General features: G+C 39.2%; 1 protein-coding gene across 2 annotated transcripts in view; it reads right to left on the reverse strand.

Moving 5' to 3' along the window:
• LOC136885679 (acetylcholinesterase) overlaps nt 1-22622 on the reverse strand; it is a 1299399-nt gene that overhangs the window by 171122 nt on the left and 1105655 nt on the right. For both annotated transcript variants that reach the window (XM_067158378.2, XM_067158379.2), the window contains one exon: nt 13054-14377. In XM_067158378.2, the coding sequence (XP_067014479.2) occupies nt 13054-14377 (1324 nt within the window). The remainder of the gene's footprint in view (nt 1-13053; nt 14378-22622) is intronic.

A 22622-nucleotide genomic window follows, 5' to 3' on the forward strand; every position in this document is an offset into this window, starting at 1 on the left:
AGCCTTCGCCTGCAATTATTGTAGTGATCTTTAATGATTTGATTTTATGATTACTCAAAGTTGGCTGAACTTAGATACCTACCATTGTCTAGTGATTCATCGGCAGGTAATTCCGGACAAAATAAAATAAAAATGAAGCGAATCGGACAAGTAGAACGGACGGACAGATTACCAAATCTGTTTTTAGTGAACTCTTTTAATACATAGATGTTATTTGCTTTACGTCCAACTAACTACATTCACAGTTTCCGGAGACGCCGAGGTGCCAGAATTTAGTCTCACAGGAGTTCTTTCACGTGGCAGTAAATCTACCGACACGAGTCTGACGTATATGAGAAATTTCGAATACCACCGGACTGAGCCAGGATCGAACTCATGATATTTGTCGGCATGGTTTGAAGTTTTCCTTTTCTTGTCTCGTTCTTTCTTATTTTATGATTTATAGAGATATGTTTGTCTTCGGTATAAATGGAGGTACTTAAAATATTCTATCTCAGGAATGTTTTGTAGCGCGACTGTCTTGGTTTAATATTTCACTTTCTTTTTTTTTATTGCAATATCGTTCCATTCGCCCTTGTTAATGCTCCTCAGGTCTGTAAACGATCAACGGGAAAAACCTCACTTCCACTCACTCACCTGCACAATACTGAGGATACTACGAGCCATTAGGCTGAGGTAAGCTCGACGTTTCACCCCGATCAAGAAGGAATGTAAGCTTCGTTTCTGCAGAGACATCTACGGAGTACCTGTTAGGAACACATTACTGTCAAGGCGTAAAACCGTGCGGGTTATGAAATATATTTATCACACACTGGTTAAGGCGGGAATTGTCCTCATTTTCCCTGTGGAGCAATTTAGGCAAATAACCTTCCCCAGAGAAATGAAGTGATGTCTCCTGCAGGAAACATACCATGTGGGACGACAGGGCTACCCAAAGGTGTGGTCTCTGGTGAACCCCGCAAACTCACCCAGGGAGTTGCTCTACACGATCGATGTATAGAGAGGGGTTCCCCAGTGAGGACGGTGAGAGATTAATGCAGTGTGAACTCAGTATACACAGGGTGATTCATAAGAAGTTACCTTCTGTAGAGAAGCTGGTTTGGAGATTTAGTTTCTGCAAGAAATGGCATATTCATTGATGAATAAAATAATTAATAAACAAACGACAGAGGGCTTGAAGAAACGAAGAAATGAACAAATGATAGAATGACTGAAAGATTTAAAAATGAACAAACGGGAGGCCCACTAAAAGACTGAAGAAACAAATGACAGAATGAATTAATGACCACATGGATGAAGTAAAGTACGAGAGAACAAATACGCGAATGGACTGATGAATGAAGAAACGGAAAAAAGAATGAATAAATAAAACAATAAATATATAAATAATAACTTTAGGAACTCATTTACGTGTCCTTCAAGGCGCAGTCTTTATTTCGTCCCCGTCCGACTCGTTGGCTGAATGGTCAGCGTGCTGGCCTACGGTTCTGTGGGTCCCGCGTTCGATCGCCGGCCGGGTATGCCTTATAAGGGCTGCCCTCGGCTAGAAATAGCCACACGAAATTATTATTATTATTATTTCGTCCCCTTAAATTTAGTACTCTGTTATTATTATCATTATTAAATCGGTTTACCTTCCAGGTTTGATTTCTCCCCTCGCACTCAGCGAGGGATCCCATCTCTAACCACCTCAAGGGCAGTGTCCTGGAGCGTGAGACATTGGGTCGGAGGATACAACGGGGGAGGATGACCAGTACCTCGCCCAGGCGGCCTCGCCTGCTATACTGAACAGGGGTCTTCTGGGGGGGGGGGAGATTGGAAGGGATAGGTAAGGAAGGGGAAATGAAGCGGCCGTGGCCTTAAGTTAGGTACCATCCCGGCATTTGCCTGCAGAAGTTGGAAACCATGGAAAACCAGTTCGAGGATGGCTGAGGTTCCAGTCCTCGTACAACATTCCAAATAGCGTGGATAGCCGGGAATCGAACCCGGTCCTCCGGGGGTGGTAGCTAATCACACTAACCATAAACACAGAGGAGGTAATATTATTATTTATATATATATAATTATTTATATATATATAATTCGCTGGGGCCATCAAGGACCACGTTAAGTCTTGTTGCATTTGACACTGAACTTGGCCTTCTTTAGAGCCCAAATTTCCCTCATTCTTTGTGAGTGGGTCTGCTTACGCTCCTCTGTCCAAGAGGCACCGTGTCTTCTCTTCGGTTGCTCGTCTCGGTTTAGCCCGTTCGTCAATATTTTCTTGCGGAAGAGAACTCTGTTAAGGGCGTCTTCAGTTGAGATATGTAGCATTTGCAGGTCTTCTTTGGTATTTCTAAACCAGGGAAATGTTGTTTTGGGGTTTGAATGAAAAAGTGAAAGATTTCTTTAGTTAACTTTCTTCCGTCCATTCTTTTCAGATGACCGTAAAATCGTGCCCGTCTTTTTCTGATTGTGTCGGTAATTTTCTCTATTTTGCTGTAGACTTCCTTGTTGGATCTCTTATATTATTATTATTATTATTATTATCGTCATTGTTAACACCATGAACAAGATAATCATTACATTCTTTGTTAATATATTTCAAGTTCCTTTCCAGTTAAGACATTTTTGTAGTGAATTACGTATCATCGTCCACGCATAACTTGCAAAGAAAAGCACAATGACTACTGAAAAAGTTATGTTAACGGATTAAGGTGAAACTTGACATCTAATAACCTAACAGTATCCAAAGTACACCAGTTGTTGAGATGAAATGGAATGCGATAATATTGTGTAACTTACTCCATTTTATATTATGTTCTTCTGTTGAAGAAGTAGTTACAATTTGTGAGCAGTAATAAGTTTTAAAATAACGTGATAAAGAAAATAATAATAATAATAATAATAATAATAATAATAATAATAATGGTGGTTTTACGTCACAAGCTACTTTCACCGTTTTAGAAGACGCCTAGGTGCCGGGATTTTGTCCCGAAGGAGTTCTACCGACAAGGAGCTGACGTATTTCAACACCTTCTAATACCACCGGACTGAGCCAGGATCAAACCTGTCAAATTGGGCTCAGAAAGCCAGCACCTTAACCGTCTGAGCCACTCCGCGCGTAGAGGATAAATAAGAATCAATGTGTGCCATGAAGCCGGGGAATTTGGTATGAGTTTTGGAAAAAAAAATTATCCACAGTTCTAGTCCTTCAGGCTAGTAACTCAATTTTGAAAACATCCTAGGGATATGAGCTACAAATTTTAGGAAAATAAAATATAATAATGTATTAGAATGTATTCTTTATCTATTCCTAAAAATTACGATCTTTTGTCAATCATCGTTATCTGGTCGATTAGACACATTGCCCTTTTCTACCACTAGGAGCGCTAATGTGAGTCGATGAAGAGTTTTCCTTAAGTCCTTATAACTACATTTGATGTGGACATTACAAGGAATCAAACTGCATTTAGACCGGAAGTTATTATCGATTTTTTTATAGTATCCAAGACTCACAATTTTAAATATTTCCGGGACCCTTAGCCCTTAAAATTTTGACACAATTGAGGAAACTGCTTAATTTTACATTTTGCGTAGTATGGAGAACGCTACTTGGCCTGCTAAGGAATGTTTTTAACATTAAATACTTCGGCTCCAAGAGTAAATGGTCACAGGGATCCCGGGGTCGATTCTCGGTAGGGTCGCGAATTTAAACCCAAATTAATTAATGCCCCTGCCACAGGGGCCTATCCGAAGACCACTCGCCAATAAATGAACATTAAAAATATCTTTAAAAATATGAAATTTGCGTTTTGTCTGGGGGACACAATGGGCATGAACATGACAAACAGGTTACAGTCGATTTAGGTAGTAGTAGTTACATAGAAATGAAAAGGTCTTCACTGGATACGGTGGCATGGAGCACTGCATCAAACCAGTCTTTGGACTGAGGGCCTAGACAACCGTAAAGAAAATTTATTTCGCTAATTTCTTAAACGAAGTAGGAGTTTTCTAAACCTTTGAAATTTCAAAATTAATTCCCCAATATTCCTTTTAATTTCCAGGCGATGCGATTTGGCACAAATCTTCAACTATACGCGCGTCAAATGTGTAATGGATCAGCCTGTTAGCTGACGTGAATGTGGGCTCGTGCTTCTCTGAAGGGTTAATTAATTATCCCCAGAGGCAAAGTGCCGTCACATTGGGATCAAAACTAATAATTTGTTAGCATGGAACTGATCAACGTGGACTGGGACATCCTAGGGCGTGAGGAAGTTGGCACAGAAAAGTGATATACAGACCTGAAAGAGCCATTTCCCATACCGCCCTTCTGTACGCACACACACACAACAGCAAGTTTACATCATAAATCATACAACAGTAACAAAAACGAGAGAGAGAGAGAGAGAGAGAGAGAGAGAGAGAGAGAGAGAGAAGGAGAGAAAGCAAAAAAGTGTTTGAACCGAATCAATCCGATATTAACATAATTATCTGTCCAGTAGTTATTGAGTAAGCAAATCTGTAATGGAAAACCCTTCAGTAATTTAATTATATTGCAAGCTCAGTCAATTACGATGTTAACCTGACACATTATTAACCACGTCGTTTCCAAAGCCGCAGTACAATGATTGATGTTTAGTCCTGATGAGTTTTCTCTCTCTCTCTTGTTTCATAAACTGACAGGTGATTTCATTCCACCTGATGATCGTCTCCATACAATGCAATGTATATGAATAAATTGCCTCAACTTTTCTTATTTCACTGCAGCCAAAGTTTATTTGTAACCTGAAATAAAAATTGAAAGAGCTCTCAAAATCTAATTTTGAATTTGTAATTTTTCTGAAATGTACCATTCTGCTATTGCTCCTTATACGACTTCCCCACAGCTTGCAGTGGACACAGGTGCAAATTATTATTATTATTATTATTATTATTATTATTATTATTATTATTATTATTATTATTATTATATAATTCGCTGGGACCATCAAGGTCTACGTTAAGTCTTGTTGCATTTGACACTGAACTTGGCCTTCTTTAGAGCCCAAATTTCCCTCATTCTTTGTGAGTTGGCCTGCTTACGCTCCTCTGTCCAAGGGGCACCGTGTCTTCTCTTTGGTTGCTCGTCTCGGTTTAGCCCGTTCGTCAATATTTTCTTGCGGAAGAGATCTCTGTTAAGGGCGTCTTCAGCTGAGATATGTAGCATTTGCAGGTCTTCTTTGGTATTTCTAAACCAGGGAATTGTGGTTTTGGGGTTTGAATCAAAAAAGTGAAATATTTCTTTAGTTAACTTTCTACCGTCCATTCTTTTCAGATGACCGTAAAATCGTGCCCGTCTTTTTCTGATTGTGTCGGTAATTTTCTCTATTTTGCTGTAGACTTCCTTGTTGGATCTCTTTTGATGGATTCCATTTCTGTACTTTGATCCCAAGATTCTTCTCACAATTTTGCGTTCTCTTTTCTCCAGTTCTTCAAGGAGTCCTTTGTTGGCATTTAGAGACAGGGTTTCGGCTGCATATAGAACTACTGGCTTCAGAACTGTTTCATATTATTATTATTATTATTATTATTATTATTATTATTATTATTATTATTATTATTATTATTATTATATCATTATTACAATATCATTATTATTATTATCATATTTATTTATTTATATATTTACCACAAATAATACAGATATTATGGATGGTCCATTGAGAAAGAGCAAGCACCATGTACATTAGTTGCTTCACAGACCCTCTCAGCTCATACACAGTTCAAAAAAATTAAGAACATGTTTTTGAACGTATGCCATGCTCCACAAAACAATAGCTCACATCCAGGTATATTACCAACTAAACCTTAAATCTTTACCGTTGAAGTATACAAAAGAACATCGATGGATTCGCCTTCATTTTCAGAACACAAGCGGAAATACCTAAATAGGGGTGAAAACAAAGTGATAACAGTCCTCCAGGGTGGATTTTTTTATCACAGTTAGAGAGCTTCAGTATGGAGTATGTCCTCCACGAGTATTTATCGCAGTTCGGCACATACGTGGTATGCTCCGTATAAGTCGACGGAGGTCACGTTGCGGTATCAGGTCCCACTGTTCAACGAGAGCCTTTTCGAGGTCTTGGAGAGTCTCTGGTGGAACAGGACGCCCACGAACACTTCTGTCAAGCCTATCCCACACATGCTCGATGGGATTAAGGTCGGGACTCACTGCTGGCCATTCCATCTCTTGAATGTCCAGTTCTCGTAAGACAGCTCCGGTGATGCGCGCTACATGAGCCCTCGCATTGTCGTGCGTGGATACGAATTCAGGCCCAACACCGTATGAAGCAACCAACACATGCTGTAGCAGTATCTGCTAGATGTACCCCGCAGCGATAATATTACCACCGACGACGACAAGATCCGTACAGCCATCAGTAGTGATGATGATGATGATGATACTTGTTGTTTAAAGGGGCCTAACATCTAGGTTATCGGCCCCTAATGGTACGAAATCAGACCAAATGTGATGACAAATTATTAGTCCAAAATTCTCCACTGACCAAAATTAAAAACGTGAGGACGAAGAATGACTGGATGGACATGAATTTAAAACAATCAGTGGATCCGAACCGCAATGCCTCACAGTCATAGAAACTGACGTAAAACAATAGCATTACTGACCAAGGGACTGGGTCTATAGCATAATACTGAATCGATGATGCTTGTAGTCGAAAGGGGTCCAAAATCCAGGTCATCGGCCCTCATAACGGTACTTATCCATAGAAAAATAGAACCATGCTATTTGTCATGATGCGGTACTAATCAAAAGTGGCGTAGACTCGCGGTATTCCACACATTATGGTACTACTCACAGGTAATGGAATTCGCACATGTAATACAGACCTACGGTGTTTCGCACACTGCGGCGCTATTGACAGGCAACGCAAACCTATGGCGTTCCTCACATAAGTGGACTAACCACAGGGACCCGCACTATCTCGTGTTGTTCCTCACATATTGGGCACTAAGCATAGGCAAGGCAGAACCATGGTGTTGCTCATATAGTGGTACGAATCACAGGTACTGTAACATGCATCCTGAACCATACTCTGTCGCTACTAATCACAAACCTATTATGTACCTAACATAGTGGTACTACGTGCAAGTAAAGACGACCCATAATGATGGTACTAATTTCAAGTAGTCTCATGGTTCTAATTTGATGATCGCTTGGTCGCCCCTTTTAGTCGCTTCTTACGACAGGCAGGGGATACCGTAGGTGTATTCTTTGTCTGTGTACCCCACCCACAGAGGGTCATTTGAAGTTCAATATTGTGCGAATAATCTCGCAATTATATGCCGCGGGTGAGTATTTCTGCCATAACATTATCACATAGCGGTTATTCCAGGCGTTAACGACGATACAAGCGAAGCCTAATTGAAACAGAGAATTTTGGTTTCTGTAAAGGTTTTCTTTGTTTGGAATATACGAACGTTCAAAAAGTGAAGGGCGATGTATGGATGATACATCAGCGTAAATATAGTAATGCTGAAGACTGAGAAAATTGGAGGAAGAAATAAAGAAGGCAGACTCCACGCATAATGCGTGAAGAATGCCAAGAGAAGGAATAAGTCTCATTAATGAAAGTCAAACAGTTTTAACAGTGTGTGTGTTATTTGAAGTGAGGCTGTATATTACATTTCCCTTTCACTTTTCTGCACATGGAAATTTAAATATATTTAAAAATTAAAATCCTATTTTATTAAAATAACACGAAAAACTACTCACTTTACCCCATTCACCTGGCAGTGTTAATCGGATCATTTTTAATGTTACAGTATCATGAATAATGTGTTTTTTTTTGCGTGTAATGGTTTAAGTGTCTTGTTACGTTCGCTGACAGGTGAATTCGACCGGTCGGGTGTCATTTATCCGGTGGAATTATGTTAGAAAGTTGCCTGCATGTCCGGTCAGAGAGTTGTCAGCCGCAATGTTCACCTCAAATAACTGCTAAATAGAATCAAATAACTGTTTTAGTTTTCAGTAAGAGAGTATTAACTTCTTTTTTTTACATATGTTCTTATTATGAAATTACTAATGGGTATAGATTATATTTTTCGGATTGACTAAATATTACACAGTGATCCTAAATTACCTCCATTGCTTGAATATGCTACATGAAGTAGCTGCTCTTGAGTTCAGCAGTTTGTCAATACGGCAGGGATGTACAATTTTCTTAGATACATTAGCTGAATGGGTGGCAAAATTTATAGAAAGTAGAACTGAGAGAATTAGAATAGATGATTCATTATCTGTTCCTGTAACGATTAAGAGGGGTTTCTCTCAGGACTATGTTATTGGCCCTTTACTTTTTCTTATCTATATAAATCATGTGAGCAAGGAACTGCAATTCCATGTAAAGGTTCCTGCAGATGATTATGTCCTGTACAAAGTAGTAAGTTAAGTTTATGACCGACTAAAAAATACACTGATAAACGGGAACTGTGTTAAAGTACGTCATGTCGCGTTTTCATATAAGGAAACATTTTCATTGGAGTAATCACGGTAACGAGGTTGTACAGATGTAAAGGAGAGATCGTATAAGGCTCTGTTAAGAGCCCGGTTAGAGCATGGTTCCAGTGTATGCGAGCCACTCCAGGATTACTTTATGTGAGAGCTGGGAATGATCGAATAGGAGAACAGTTTGATTTGTTCTGAGTGATTTCCGACAGTAGACTGAAGAAATATTTCAAACTTTACGTTGGGAAGATCTGGAAGTAAGAAGAAGAGCTGCTCGACTAAGCGGTATGTTCCGAGCTGCTTGTAGACAATTGCATGGCATGACAGTTGACGAATGAACTTGCGTGGAGCTTTGAAAAGTACTAAAGAGCAGAATATGAATATAAAATTCAAATTCAAGGTGAAATATTGGGGAAAATATTCATTTATAGGAAGAGGAATTCGGGAGTAGAATAATTTATCCAGTGAAATGTTCAATAAATGTTAAAGTTTTGTGAAATCATTTGAAGGAAAAAGAAGTAAATAATTGTCATGGAACCTGGCACCTGGGTGACATTGCTAGATGCAGATGAAAGACGATTAATTGATTGATTAATTGATTGATTGATTGATTGATTGATTGATTGATTGATGCCTTCATTGAACACGCGTAGACCTCTGGCAACACAAGGGTAGTAAAGAGGTGTGGGGAGGAGGGCCGGGAACTAGCAACCATTGAGGTACATCTTCACGATTGCCGGTGGTGGGTTCCAAACTCACCGTCTCCTGTATGGAGGTTGTAGGATAATCGTCATAGTTGATGTTCGCATGTATTCGTATCGTACCCATATGAACTTTAGACATATGCCTTTCCCGGTACTCGACAAGACTCGCTGAGGTGATCATTGGACGTCATGCGAAACAAGAAATCTCACCTGGATTTCTTCAGGGTACACAACAAATTGCATTATCTTAATTGTTAATTACATACTGAGACTGCTCTGCTTACAAACGCTGATTTATATTTATATTTTATTGTAAAAATCTTCTTGCAACAGCTGCAGTTTGCTGAAGGAGAAAAATGATGATGATGATGATGCAGCCTTTGTAAGGCAGACCCTCCGATGAGGGTGGGCGGCATCTGCCATGTGTAGGCAACTGCATGTTATTGTGGTGGAAGATAGTGTTATGTGTGGTGTGAGTTGCAGGTAATGTTGGGGACAGCACAAACACCCAGCCCCAGGCCACTGGAATTAACCAATGAAGGTTAAAATTCCCGACCCGGCCGGAAATTGAACACGGGACCTTCTGAACTGAAAGCCAGTACGATGATCATTTAGCCAACCAGTCGGACATGATGATGATGGTGATACTTGTTGTTTAAAGGGACCTAACATCTATGTCATCATCCCCTGATGCTACACAATGAGACGAGATGTAATAATTTGAAATTCCAAAATTCATCGACTGACAGGAATTCAAAACTTGATGATAAAGAATGAATGTATGAATATTAATTTCAAATAATCAGCGGATACAGCTCACAATATTAAGGGTTTAAAATAATTCCAATATCATTTCATTGACTGGAATTCAAAAAGACGACGATGAATGATTATGAACTTAAAACAATCAGAGAATCCTACCAGCAATGCCCTTCTTTTCCAGAATCTACCCCAACAACAATGGTGTATACTGACCAAGGGGTTGCGTCCAAAGCACAGTCATGAATCGATGATGGTTCTTGTCTACAGGGGTCCAAAATCCAGCTCAACGGCTCCTTATAATGGTACTTACCGCTAGTAAAGTTGAACCATGGTATTTCTCAAGTAGTAGTAATAATCACAAGTAAAGCAGGCTCACATTGTTCCTCACATAGTGGTACTACTCACAGCCAACGCAGACCCACGGTGGCACTCATATAGTAGTACTAATCATAGGCAACGTCCAGACCCCTGGTGTTCCTCGAAACGCAGACCCGTGGTGTCCATAACCAGATGCTGAAACACCCAGCGAGTATAGGCTCATTTCTCCTCCTTGGGGTGTTCCTACTGAACCTGCACAGATGGGAGCCTCCGTCATATTGGCGGGTACTGTAAACTCATAGTGATCCACCTACAGACCCCTGGTATTCCTCACAATGGTACAATTTTTTTTATAATTTAGTTTACGTCACTCCGACACAGATAGGTCTTATGGCGACGATGGGCCAGGAAAGGCCTAGGAGTGAGAAGGAAGCGTATGTGGTGTTAATTAAGTTTCAGCCCCAGCATTTGCCTGGTGTGAAAATGGGAAACCACAGAAATCCATATTCAGGGCTGCCAACAGTGGGGTTGGAACCCACTATCTCTCGGATGAAAGCTCACAGCTGCGCACCCCAAACCGCACGGCCAACTCGCCGGGTCATAGTGGTGCTAATCACAAGAAAAGTCGACTCATGGTGTTACTCGTGTGATGGTACTAATTACAGGTACTCTCATGGTTCAAAATTCAGCATCCCCTGGTCGCCCATTTTTGTGGCCTCTTACGACAGGGAGGGGATCCCGCGGGTGTACCCTTCGTCTGCGTCCCCCACGCAAAGGGGGTTGTGTGTTCGGTCCGCCAGAGCTATTTGATTTCGCTCAAATCCACCGGCAAGTCAGTCAGGACCCCCCTATCCGCCACCTGGTACGCTCCACGTGGGTGTATCAACTCTCCTCCTGCTACGACAGCGAAGTAGATTCGTGGGGAGAAAATTTACCTGATGAATAATACTGAGAAACTTATTTCTTAAAAAGGCATCAAATTTAAAAAAAAAATACTGGAGAATGTAACAACGTTCAGTGTAAAATTTCAACCGAACATTAATGTTATATTTTTGAAATGTTCTGCAGCATTTTTTAAAATTATTCAAGAAGAATAATGGGTTTGGTAATTTTTGCCACTGAAGTTCTACATGTTTCAATTTGAAAAGAACAAACTTCGCTTTTGTCATGACAAAACTGACTGTATTTAAGTATAAAATGCTCAAAATTTCGTTATTTGCAGTGAAGGCAAAGATTACTGAGAGCAAACTTAGGCTCTTTACTGAGAGATATAAAGTGTAGAGTTTATGAAGTACACTGTATCTCTTCCACGGGGTCCAGTAGAAGATCAGATATTTTTTGCCATCCACCAGCATGCTAGAACAGCTGTTATTCTTGATCCGACCATCCGGTTCGAAAGAGATTTATCCCAGCCCAAGGAAGCTGACCAGGTAAAGAAGAGCATTTGTGAACCACGTATCCCATAACTGAGTGAATACATAACATTCGCCCAGAAAACTGGAAGCAGAGGCAGTGTACCGAAGCATCCAGCACACGACTTTGGAAATAAATATAGTGGACATTTTAGAAGATTCGGTGACAACATTAAATCATCACTTATACTACTTCTAAATGATAAATCATCTAGTGTAATAATTTTAATATTGTCGGTTATCCGTGTCTAAACTGTTAAAATTCATTATCATTACGGTCATTCGCGCTTTATGAACTGATGTATTTTGAAAAAGAAATCAATTAATTCATCGAATATTCCGGAAAGATATAATCTGAAGTAATAGGGCATCTAATAGGGCCTCGCGATGTGATTCCTGAATTCTTTCAGTCATTTGAAGAGAAATTCAGATTATTTCAACCCTTACGAGACAAGTTTGTCAACGCAATGTTGAAAAAATCCTGCCAATTATTAATCAGTTATATACAAAATAAAATTGCCTTAGTTTTAGGTTTTGCCTTCACTTGTCGTCCTAATTTGTACCATGGAACTCCCCGTCTTGCAGTCAAATACTAATCCGATTGACTAATAATTGTGAAATACCACTCCATTATTCATAGTTTTTACAATGTTACGTTAAGATTATGTCTTTCTGTTTGGTCCATTGACAATTGTACAACATCACTTTCCGAGAATTTGGATAGTAAATAGTACAAAGCCCAGCGAATCATATCAGCGCTCAAGCAAAGCAAAATAATCACACAACCACTTCCTGTGATTCAGTTTTATCTAACTCAAAAGAAGAAATGAAAATGCTCAACAGTAGACTTTAATATTAATTCTGGGGTCTAAATCTATATAGGCCTATATAAAATAAGAGTTTTGTTTGTAAATTCCTCAGAATTGAAAAAAAAAATTGTATTTCTCTATCGGTCGTGTCCACAATAACAAGGAAATGCACTTTTTAATTTTCCGTCATGTCTCTGTACGGGAGTCACGAAAATATGGCTTAAGAGAATTAATGAACATCGGTATCCAAAGTTGGGAAATGATGTACTACAATCTGAGTTATAAATAATTTTATTTACGCTGAGTGAAATGGTAGCTTATGGGAAGGCCTAAAATGTAATTCTAAAATATTGATAACGGTCCTATCGACGAATACTACTAACTAAAGTTATATAGAAATAAATTTGCGATCATTTATATCTTATACATTTTTACCGTACCGGCTATGATAACAGAGATATTCGTGAATTTCTACATAAATAAATAAATAAATAAATAAATAAATAAATAAATAAATAAATAAATAAATAAATAAATTGTGTGATATGCTGTTGACTTACCCAGTCTTGGCGAAGTTTGCCCAATATCTCATGATCTTCCTGCTGAGTTCAACCTCATGTGGATGGTAACTCTTGCTAGGATCCAGCGGTTCGCCGAAGATGTAGTTGATCTCATCTCCATGCATGACCCCAGTCCACGAGGGCCACGGGTTCGATAGAGATCTATGTTTGAAGTAATACATATACACGTTATTTCCGGTCTCCGCGTAGCGATGCGCGAACTCATTCACATTGCACGTGAAATGATAGTCACCCACCATTTTATCTAACGCGTCGCGGTTACCGATTGGGTCATCCGGATTTGCCCAGTCCGTATATTCGAACACTATGGCTTGTCTTCCTATCGCATTCACGTAAGGGTTGAGTTCGTGAACAGCCTTCAGATACTCACTTCGGCTGACATAAACATTCTCCTCCTTTTTGAATAACTGTGTCAGATAATAAATGATGAAGTAATACCCTTCTTCAGTGTTACTTCCCATCAAAATGTTCGTCTTCTTGAAATTCTTTGCTGCTAATGATTTTTGAGGCAGTTCATCCAATATTGCACCATCGATCACCGGCACGAAGGGGAACTCGCAGATTCCAAGGGTACCCCACTCATTATCAACAAGATCTGTAGCATTCTTTGCTCTTAGGCAGTCTATAACTTCTCTGATATGTGATTTGTTATGCGGGCAGCCAACTGCTTCTGCTAGGCGAAGGCCTCGAAGAATACTTTCTTCCCTACTTATGATAGCCCATGGCGCAGTAGCAGATCCTGATTCCATAATGGCTTGGCTAAACAGGTTACGACTGAGGGGCGACAACAAGTGAATACTCACTGATACAGCTCCGGCAGATTCTCCGAAGAGCGTCACATTGTTGGGGTTACCACCGAAGTTATGAATATTGTCATGAATCCACTGCAGTGCCATCAACTGGTCGAACAGTCCAGCGTTCCCTGGCACGTCACCGGTGTCAAAGAAGAGGAACCCTAAAGATGCAACACGATATTGCATAGAAACAAGAATCACATTCTCTTCCGAGACGAGTGTCTTTGGATCGTAGACATCCAGTGTCGCTGATCCTGAGTAGAATCCACCACCGAACACCCACACGAGGACAGCGGCGCTTTTAGGTCGGGGTTTGGGGGCTACCACGTTTATATAGAGACAGTCCTCTGAGAGTGGCGTGTTGGGGTTCCATATGAGAGCTCCGGGGAAATCCCCGAACACAGTATCAATGATCTGCACACAGCTGTTTGGAGGTTTGGTTGCGTTGTAGATTTCACCGTTGGCGTCCCATCGCTCAATGGGACGGGGATGGCGGAACCGCAAATGGCCTGAAATTGAATAAAATATCATTAGATGATGCTAGTTTCATTGTATCAATAAATAAATAAATAAATAAATAAATAAATAAATAAATAAATGTAACAAAGGCTTTTCAGTCTGTCAAACACACAGCAAATACAATGTAAATTAAAACACTATAAACATACCTGTATATTAGTGTGTGTTAGTTAGTTAGTGTATGTTAGTGTGTGTTTTACAGGTATGTTTATAGTGTTTTAATTTACATTGTATTTGCTGTGTGTTTGACAGACTGAAAAAGCCTTTGTTACATTTAACTAAGTCAACACTGGAAAACATGGCTTCATTTTTAACAAATAAATAAATAAATTAATTAATTAAATACTTGCTAGTTGCTTTACGTCGCACCGACACAGATAGGTCTTATAGTGACGATGGGAGAGGAAAGGGTTAGGAGTGGGAAGGAAGCTTGGTGTGAAAATGGGAAACCACGGAAAACCATCTTCAGCGCTGCCGACAGTGGGGTTCGAACCTACTATCTCCCGAATACTGGATACTGGCCGCACTTAAGCGACTGCAGCTATCGAGCTCGGTATAAATTAAATAAATCAATCCTCAAGTGAGTGAACAAATTTATTTCCCAAATAACGTTGTCCCCGACGGAGAAATCGTACTGAATTACAAAATAAATGGGAAGTACTTGTTTAAGTAAACCGTGACTAGAGCGGGATTTTTTTGATTAGAATACAAACTTACTGAAGTGAATATCTCTGGCATGCACAACGGTTATGCTACGAGATTTGCATAAACATTAGGGGTACGGCCTATCAGAATTTATGTTACTCTGGGTACATTATGGGAGAGCGGGTTGCATTAGTTTGCATTCTAACATATTACCGACTAAATATTGAGGTCGTTAAGCGCCATTGTAGAAGACAATAGTTTCAGAATTTGACTATCATCTGTCAGCAAATTGGTCACTGTCACACGTGATCTGCCTCTCTGACTGTTGGAACATAGTCGTTACTCGATACTTCCGTCCTGTTCTTGGACGTTCTCCTGATGATTTTCCGGATGGTTGATACTTACCTTTGCCTTCCCAAATGTCTAATTCTTTGCTTCCAGTCAACTTGCTGATGTTTGTTTTCCAACAGCGCCGATATTGTTGTTTCTGTCTTCCATTACACCTTCCAGCGTCTATGTTGTATGTTTGAATGTAGATCAGCATTTCCTCTCAATCTGCATTAATTCGCTCTTGGAAAGTTTCTTGAATTACCCATATCTCACTCTCATAATGAGTTTTATTTCAAATTCTTTCCACATCATTTGCAGGCTGCCACGAATAAAATGAATACGATGCAAATTTTGAAAAAATAAGAAACCTATGATATAAGGCCACTAGAAATTGCACTGTTATCCTTAAGGTCTGTATATACAGTAGCAAGGACATTTTTAGTCGAACGAATGAATCAGTTATGAAATGTACAGTTAATGTGTAATTTTTGTTCATATAGACAGGTCCTGTATTACGATGCAAAATTGTCGAGGAATTTAGTGTTTGTGGCTCCATTTTACCCCCTCTCTCTTTCCTGTTTTCATAGAAGAGGCGATAAAGGAAATCAACGAAAAATTTGGAGAAGGGATCAAAATAAAAGGAGAGGAACTCAGAACTCCGAGATATCCCGATGTCATTGTTATTCCGTCTGAGTCTGCAGCAAATCTGGAGAAATTGGTGAATGGTAGGGACAAGGTCTCGGAGGAGGGGTATGAGGTGGAAATAAATACATTCAAAACAAAGGCAATGGAATGCAGTGGAAGGAAATCAGGCGTTACATGAAATATTAGATTGGGAAATGAAGTCTTAAATTAAGTAGACGAATATTGCTGCTTGGGTAGTAAAGAAACTAATGATCGCAGAAATAAGGCGGACATATAATGTAGACTAGCACAAGCAAGGAAGAGCTTTCTTAGGAAAATACATTTTCTCACTTCGAACATTGATATATGAATTAGAAATATGTTTTCGAAGACTTTTGTCTGGAGAGGGGCACTGTATTTAAATGAAACGTGGACAATTACAGAAGAATGATGACTGTGAGATAATGAGGATACTGAGATACTGAATAGAATTGGTGAGAGGGAAAAGACTTGTTCAGTTGGTTTTTGAGTGATGTGTAGGCGGTGATAATGGCAGGGGTGGACCAAGTATGAATATGACAAGCCGACTAGACTACATGCGGTAGTTACGTAGAAATAGAAACCGGTTTTTAGATTTGATATGATTTATGTAACCAAGGTAGGTCACGTTTTCTGAATCTTTTCCATCATGATATGTGTGAAGTACATTGTGCTGGCGACTGGCCTCAGTTCCACATCCATGCGACACCCTCGATTACAAAGAGCAAGCTAAACTTTAAATCACATTAATCAGGCGGGGGAACTAATCCATATGCAGATGTTCACGTCCGAATTTATTGGAGCCTACGATAAATTTACAGCCGCAACATCACAAATCCAATCGTATCAGGGCATTTTCGATCAGAGCTCATGGACTCTAATAATAAATTTAACAAATACAGTAATATCGACGTAAGAATTTAATTTTCATAACGTTAAGTTAAAAATTTAGCTGCTGTTTATGTTTACCGGTTATTCTTAGTACAGGTACCACCACAGTGCAGACCGTAGTAGTACGCTTAATGGACATGAGAATGAGTTTTTGATTGATTGGTGTCGGTGAAATAATAATAATAATAATAATAATAATAATAATAATAATAATAATAATAATGATAATATCCAGAAAATCTCTGATGCAATGGAGAGAAGGAGATTTGCATTTTATAGCCTGTTGCTAAGAATGAAACCAGCACGATTATAGAACCAGATCTTTACCTATTTTGAAGATAAGAAGACCCAGACAACTTGGTTCAAGGAGGTAGAAAAGGACGTATGGAAGATGGGGCTCACTTATGAAGATACGCAAGAAAGCAACCGCACTCAGGACCACCAGGATTTTCAAGAAAGGCCAAAGTTGAAGACGGGAAAGACTTGCAGGAAAGAAAAGAGCAACGCTGGCAAGGAATGAAGGAGCACTAGGCAAAGATCAAAGCCCAGAGAAGAAAGATGAAATCATGTGGTCTTTAGTAGGCCGATAATAGTAATAATCCAGTCTGTAGAAAAACGCGAAAAGACGGCTCCACATTTCTTATAAAAGGAAAGTAAAAGGAAGGGACTAGATCCGGTTTCAACAGTCAACCGTTAAGTAGACAACTTTAAATATCTAGATGAAATTATTGAACCAGCAGGGTTAAATCAGTAAGCTAAGAAAAACTGCGAAACTTCGTAGAGGATACAAAATTATTTGCAACAGGTAAAAATAAAATAACTACATCAAAAAGGCAAAACTATGAAATTATAACTCGGTAGTTAAAACAGAAGCACTTTATACGTCCTAAACTATTATAATTGATGGCACATCTCGAATAAAGGTGATATGAAACCGAGAAAAATCTTAGGACCAAAATGCGAAAATGGAATTTGGAAGACAAAGAAACTACATGAAATCCACCAAATTACAGAGGAAATCACAGATAGAATGGGGAAACGGCGATTATAATTTTATGGTCACTTGTATAGAGGAGATAATAACAGGCCCGCAAAGAAAATTTTAAACTTAGCCTTATCAATGGAAAATCAAAATCAATGAAGACCTAAACGAAATTGGCATTAATAAAGAAACCATTGAAGGCAGAAAAATTCAGAACCATAATTCAAAAATACAAGTTTTATGTAATGCACACCCGACTAAATACAGGATGAACTGAATAACGTAAAGAGGAACACAGCGAAAGGATTAAGAGATACTGGGAATAGGAAAAGGAAAACGTTCTAATAAGTTTGATCGCGGTTCTTATTTGGGCATAAGGAATAAACATAAAATACTTCGAGTGCCATATCTGGTCCCACGTACGTTGGCGATCACCCTGGAGAAAGCACTTTTATTTTTTCGGTCAACGTGAAGACTACTTTGGTGTTGTTGATATAAGTACAGTCTTTGATATTTTGGTGGTCTACCAGCTTCTCGCTTGCCTCCTATCTTTCGATGTAATATGAGATGTAGAAGGCCGTACTTTCTGTTTCGTAGAACATTGCCTAAATGAGCTGTTTTCCTGGCTTTGATGATGTCTGCTAGCTCTCACTTAGCTCTATCTCTCTTTAACACTTCATTATCGGTTAAAAAATCTGTCGAGGATATTCTCCTGTGTAACCACATTTCAGAGGCCTCTAATCTGTTCATGGAGGAAGCTTTGAGAGTTCAGGTCTCTACTCCATAAATCAGACGTGACATCTCAACAGCTTTTGTCTGAGTTTGATGTTTAGACCATCATCACAAAAGAAAGACCTCTTCTACTGGGAAGATTACCCGGAAAAAGTAATAATAACAATAATAATAATAATAAGAAGAAAAACGAGCAAAAAAGTTTAACTACTTAGGCGAGTAGATTGCACCTAACAATTCTGAGAAACTAGCAATCACATCTAGAATCAACAAGATGGAAGTGGCATACCAACTGTAGAAATATCTACAACAAAGGATCAATGCCCTTCAAGGCAAAGCTTAGACATTATTCTTAGAGGTGAAGCTTCCACGGTGTGAAGAATTATTTAGTTTAATTTCCGGGTTGAACCGTGTTGTAGTTTAGTTTAGTTTAGTTTATTGCCTTTCTTATATGGCGGGGCTCAGGCTATGAAGCCTGCTATTATGCCAAACCATATTATACAACAGCTTTATAAAATCATTTTTACATGTATTTCTAAAAATCACTAAAAGTAATTTACTTAACCTCTAAAATTTCTATCCTTATTGATAATTAAGAGCTAATTATTAAATTTTACGTTGGTGAAATCTACTTTTTACATATTTGAATACCACATTAAACATTTCCTTTTAAATAGCCTCGGATTGCCTATGCCTCTAATTTCAGCTGGGATTGAGTTCCAGGAACGTATGGTAGCAGGTATGAATGAGTTGTTGTACGAGTTACTGTGGGGAATGGGAATGGACAAGAGGGAACGTGTGGATGACCTTGAGGGAGCTCTATCGGAAGGGGAGAGGTATTTAAAGTCTGTTCTAAGATAATCTGCTGTGGAGAAGGGAAACAGTGTGGTATTTACGTCGTTCAGTCAATCTTAGCCACGACAGCTGAGAGAGGAAAGGGCTAATATGAGTTTGTATTGGAATATTTAATACGAATCGAGCACAAGCATTGTAGGCTCGCTGTAGTCGACATGAAAGTGTTTTGCTCATACTATTATAAACTACATCTCCGTAGTCAAATATTGGAAATATTAGACTCTGTACTAATAATTTTCTTGTGTTTCTTGGAAGGAAGACCCTCATCCTTTTTGCAGAATGTAATGAGTAGAATACTCTTTGACAAATTTTTGTGACGTGTTCTGACCAACTTAAATATTTATCGAATACTACTCCAAGGTTCTTTACATGATCGCTGAATGTTACTGGTATTCCACTGAGCATAACACTGGGTATATACGTGTTTTGTATTTTAGCATGAGATTTATACGTGCCAATTATGATGGCCTGTGATTTTGATGGGTTCATTTTCAGGCCATGTCTGCTAGTCCAGTCATTAACATTTGCTAGGTCTTCGTTTAACTTAGTGATTGAATTGTTTAAGTCATTAGGCTTTGTGTGAATATATAACTGTATATCATCTGCATACAGGTGATATTTACAATTGATCAGCGTCTCAGATAAGTCGTTCATGTACAATGAGAACAAAAGTGGTGACAATACTCCTCCCTGAGCCACGCCCATCTTAGTGGTTTGCCACGAAGATGTATCGTTTCCCACTGATACGCGCTGCTGACGATCACTAAGATAGGAGTGTACCCAGGTTAAAGTGCTGTAAGAAAATTTCAGCGCCTTAAGTTTAGCGAGTAATATGTCTCTATCTACACAATCGAAGGCTTTGCTTAAGTCCAAGAGAACAAGTATAGTCATTTGTCCTTTATCTATCGCTAGTTGCATGTCATTTGTCACTTTAACTAATGCAGTGGCAGTACTGTGGTTTTGTCTGAATCCCGATTGATATTTGTCAAGTAAGTTGTACTGTATAAGATATTCAGTCATTTGTTTATGTACTATTTTCTCCAACAATTTTTCTAATATAGGAAGGATACTTACAGGACGATAATCTTCGGGACTGTTGGGGTTGTTGTTTTTAGGGAAAGGTCGGATGATTGCATGTTTCCAATTAGAAGGAAATACTCCAGTCACGAGTGAGTTGTTAATGATATGCGTGACCGCTGGAAGAATGATGTCTATGATTCTTTTTAAAAGAGACAGGTTAATTCCATCATGGCCAGTGGACCCTGACTTAATTTCACTGAAGACTTCCCTAACATCACTGGGGGTCACATGGGAAAAGTAGAACTGCTCGCCATTATGTCTAATTTTCGAGGATATTCTGTTAATTACTGCTGCTTTGGTCTGTTCGTCAATCTGAGAGGATCGTGAGCTAAAGTATGAGTTTAGGTCAGCTAGTGGTACATTACAGTTGTTGTCATTTGTCTTGTTTTTGCATAATCCCATTTCGCGAAGAGATTTCCAAATCTGAGTAGAATTTTGAGTGTTCAAAATATCATAAGAGTGACGTATTTTAGCATTTCTAATTAACAGTGTTGTTCTGTTTCGGAGTTTTTTATACTTTCCGAAATTGTCACATGTAGGATATTTCACGTAATAATTATAGGCTGCGTCTCTTATTTTCATCTGGTCACGTATTTATTGGGACAGCCATGGGTTTGAAGGTCTCTTTACCCTAACAGTGCGTAGTGGTGCATGTCTGTCATACAGAGTCAGAAGTAGTTCGTTAAAATGATTTACTTTTCTGTCAATGTCATTTATGAATTGAATGTTGTGCCATGGTGTGTTAAGAGCATCTTCAAAAAATGCGTCTTCATTAAAGTGTTTAAAATCTCTATATGTAATTAATTTCGGCTTGAATTTAGGGCACTTCAAGGAATATGCAGCGTAAACCATGTCATGTCGGGAGAGACCGGGAACGGGCATTTGTCCATGAGTTAGGATTCGGTTGGTGTTATTAGTAATTATTAGATCGAGGAGCGTGCGTGAGTTGGCAACATGGTGTGTAGGGTTTAGGGGTAGTATTGTCAAATTAATGGATGAAAACATCTCAGTCAATCGTTTTGTTTCGGTAGATTTGTTTGTCAAATCTGTATTAAAATCTCCCATTAAAATCAAATGCTCATACCTGGGTGTTAGATCATGTAGGGCTTCCTCTAGACTTGTGATGTTACCAGTCTTCGGTGGACGATACACCACACCAAGCAAGCACTTCGTACCGCGAACTATGAGCTCAACGAACAAGAATTCGGGGCTACTGGAGAACTCACTGGGGGATTTTAATATCACCTTATACTTCACATCATCCCGTATGTACATACCGACTCCTCCACCGAGCTTACCGCTCCTGTCATTCCTAACTAATGAATAACCATTCATACTAACAAGAGATGAAGGGATAGACTGACGCAACCACGACTCGGAGAATAGTATGGCATGCAGGTTGCAGGTTGAGAATATTTCAGAGAATTCCGGGAAATGCGGGAGAATGCTCTGAGTGTTTACATGAGCTATTTGTAAGGAGGTAGGGTAAGGCGAAAGAATGTCTTGAAGGTGATTAGCGGTACTTAGGGTGGGGGCTGGGAGATACAGGTAGTGACCTGCTTGGGACTGTGGGTTGGAGAGGCTGAAACTAGAGGCATTTGTTTCCTGGTTACTTGTTGCTGCCAACTTAAAATTTAACTGTGGTTATAAAAGGAAAAACTACACTAGATAAAATTAAGAAACTAAAAACTGAAATTAATGATAAAAATGTAGGCTATAGCTAGAGTTGAAATTATGATTAAAATTCTATACAGCGGTATTTAGTTTACAGAATGTCGGCTCATGGTTAGCAAATACGATCGAGATCTTCGCGGTTTGACACAGGTATTTTACGAGTTCCCTGCTTAACATAGATTATGCCATCCTTCGACCACACGTTCCGCACACTGAACTTACTTATAGCGTCCTGTAGAAGCCGCAGTCTCTCTGGGGTTAGGTCCTCTCTAATTGTTTTATTTGTACCCTTGAGTTTCTTTTTGTTTATAAACATCGCATTTCTTTTCCGGTACGAAACAAACTTCACAATTATGGGTCTTGGACGGCCAGTTTGACTTTTC

This window comes from Anabrus simplex, chromosome 14 (genome assembly GCF_040414725.1).
Source record: "Anabrus simplex isolate iqAnaSimp1 chromosome 14, ASM4041472v1, whole genome shotgun sequence".
Classification (NCBI taxonomy): Eukaryota; Metazoa; Arthropoda; class Insecta; order Orthoptera; family Tettigoniidae; genus Anabrus; species Anabrus simplex.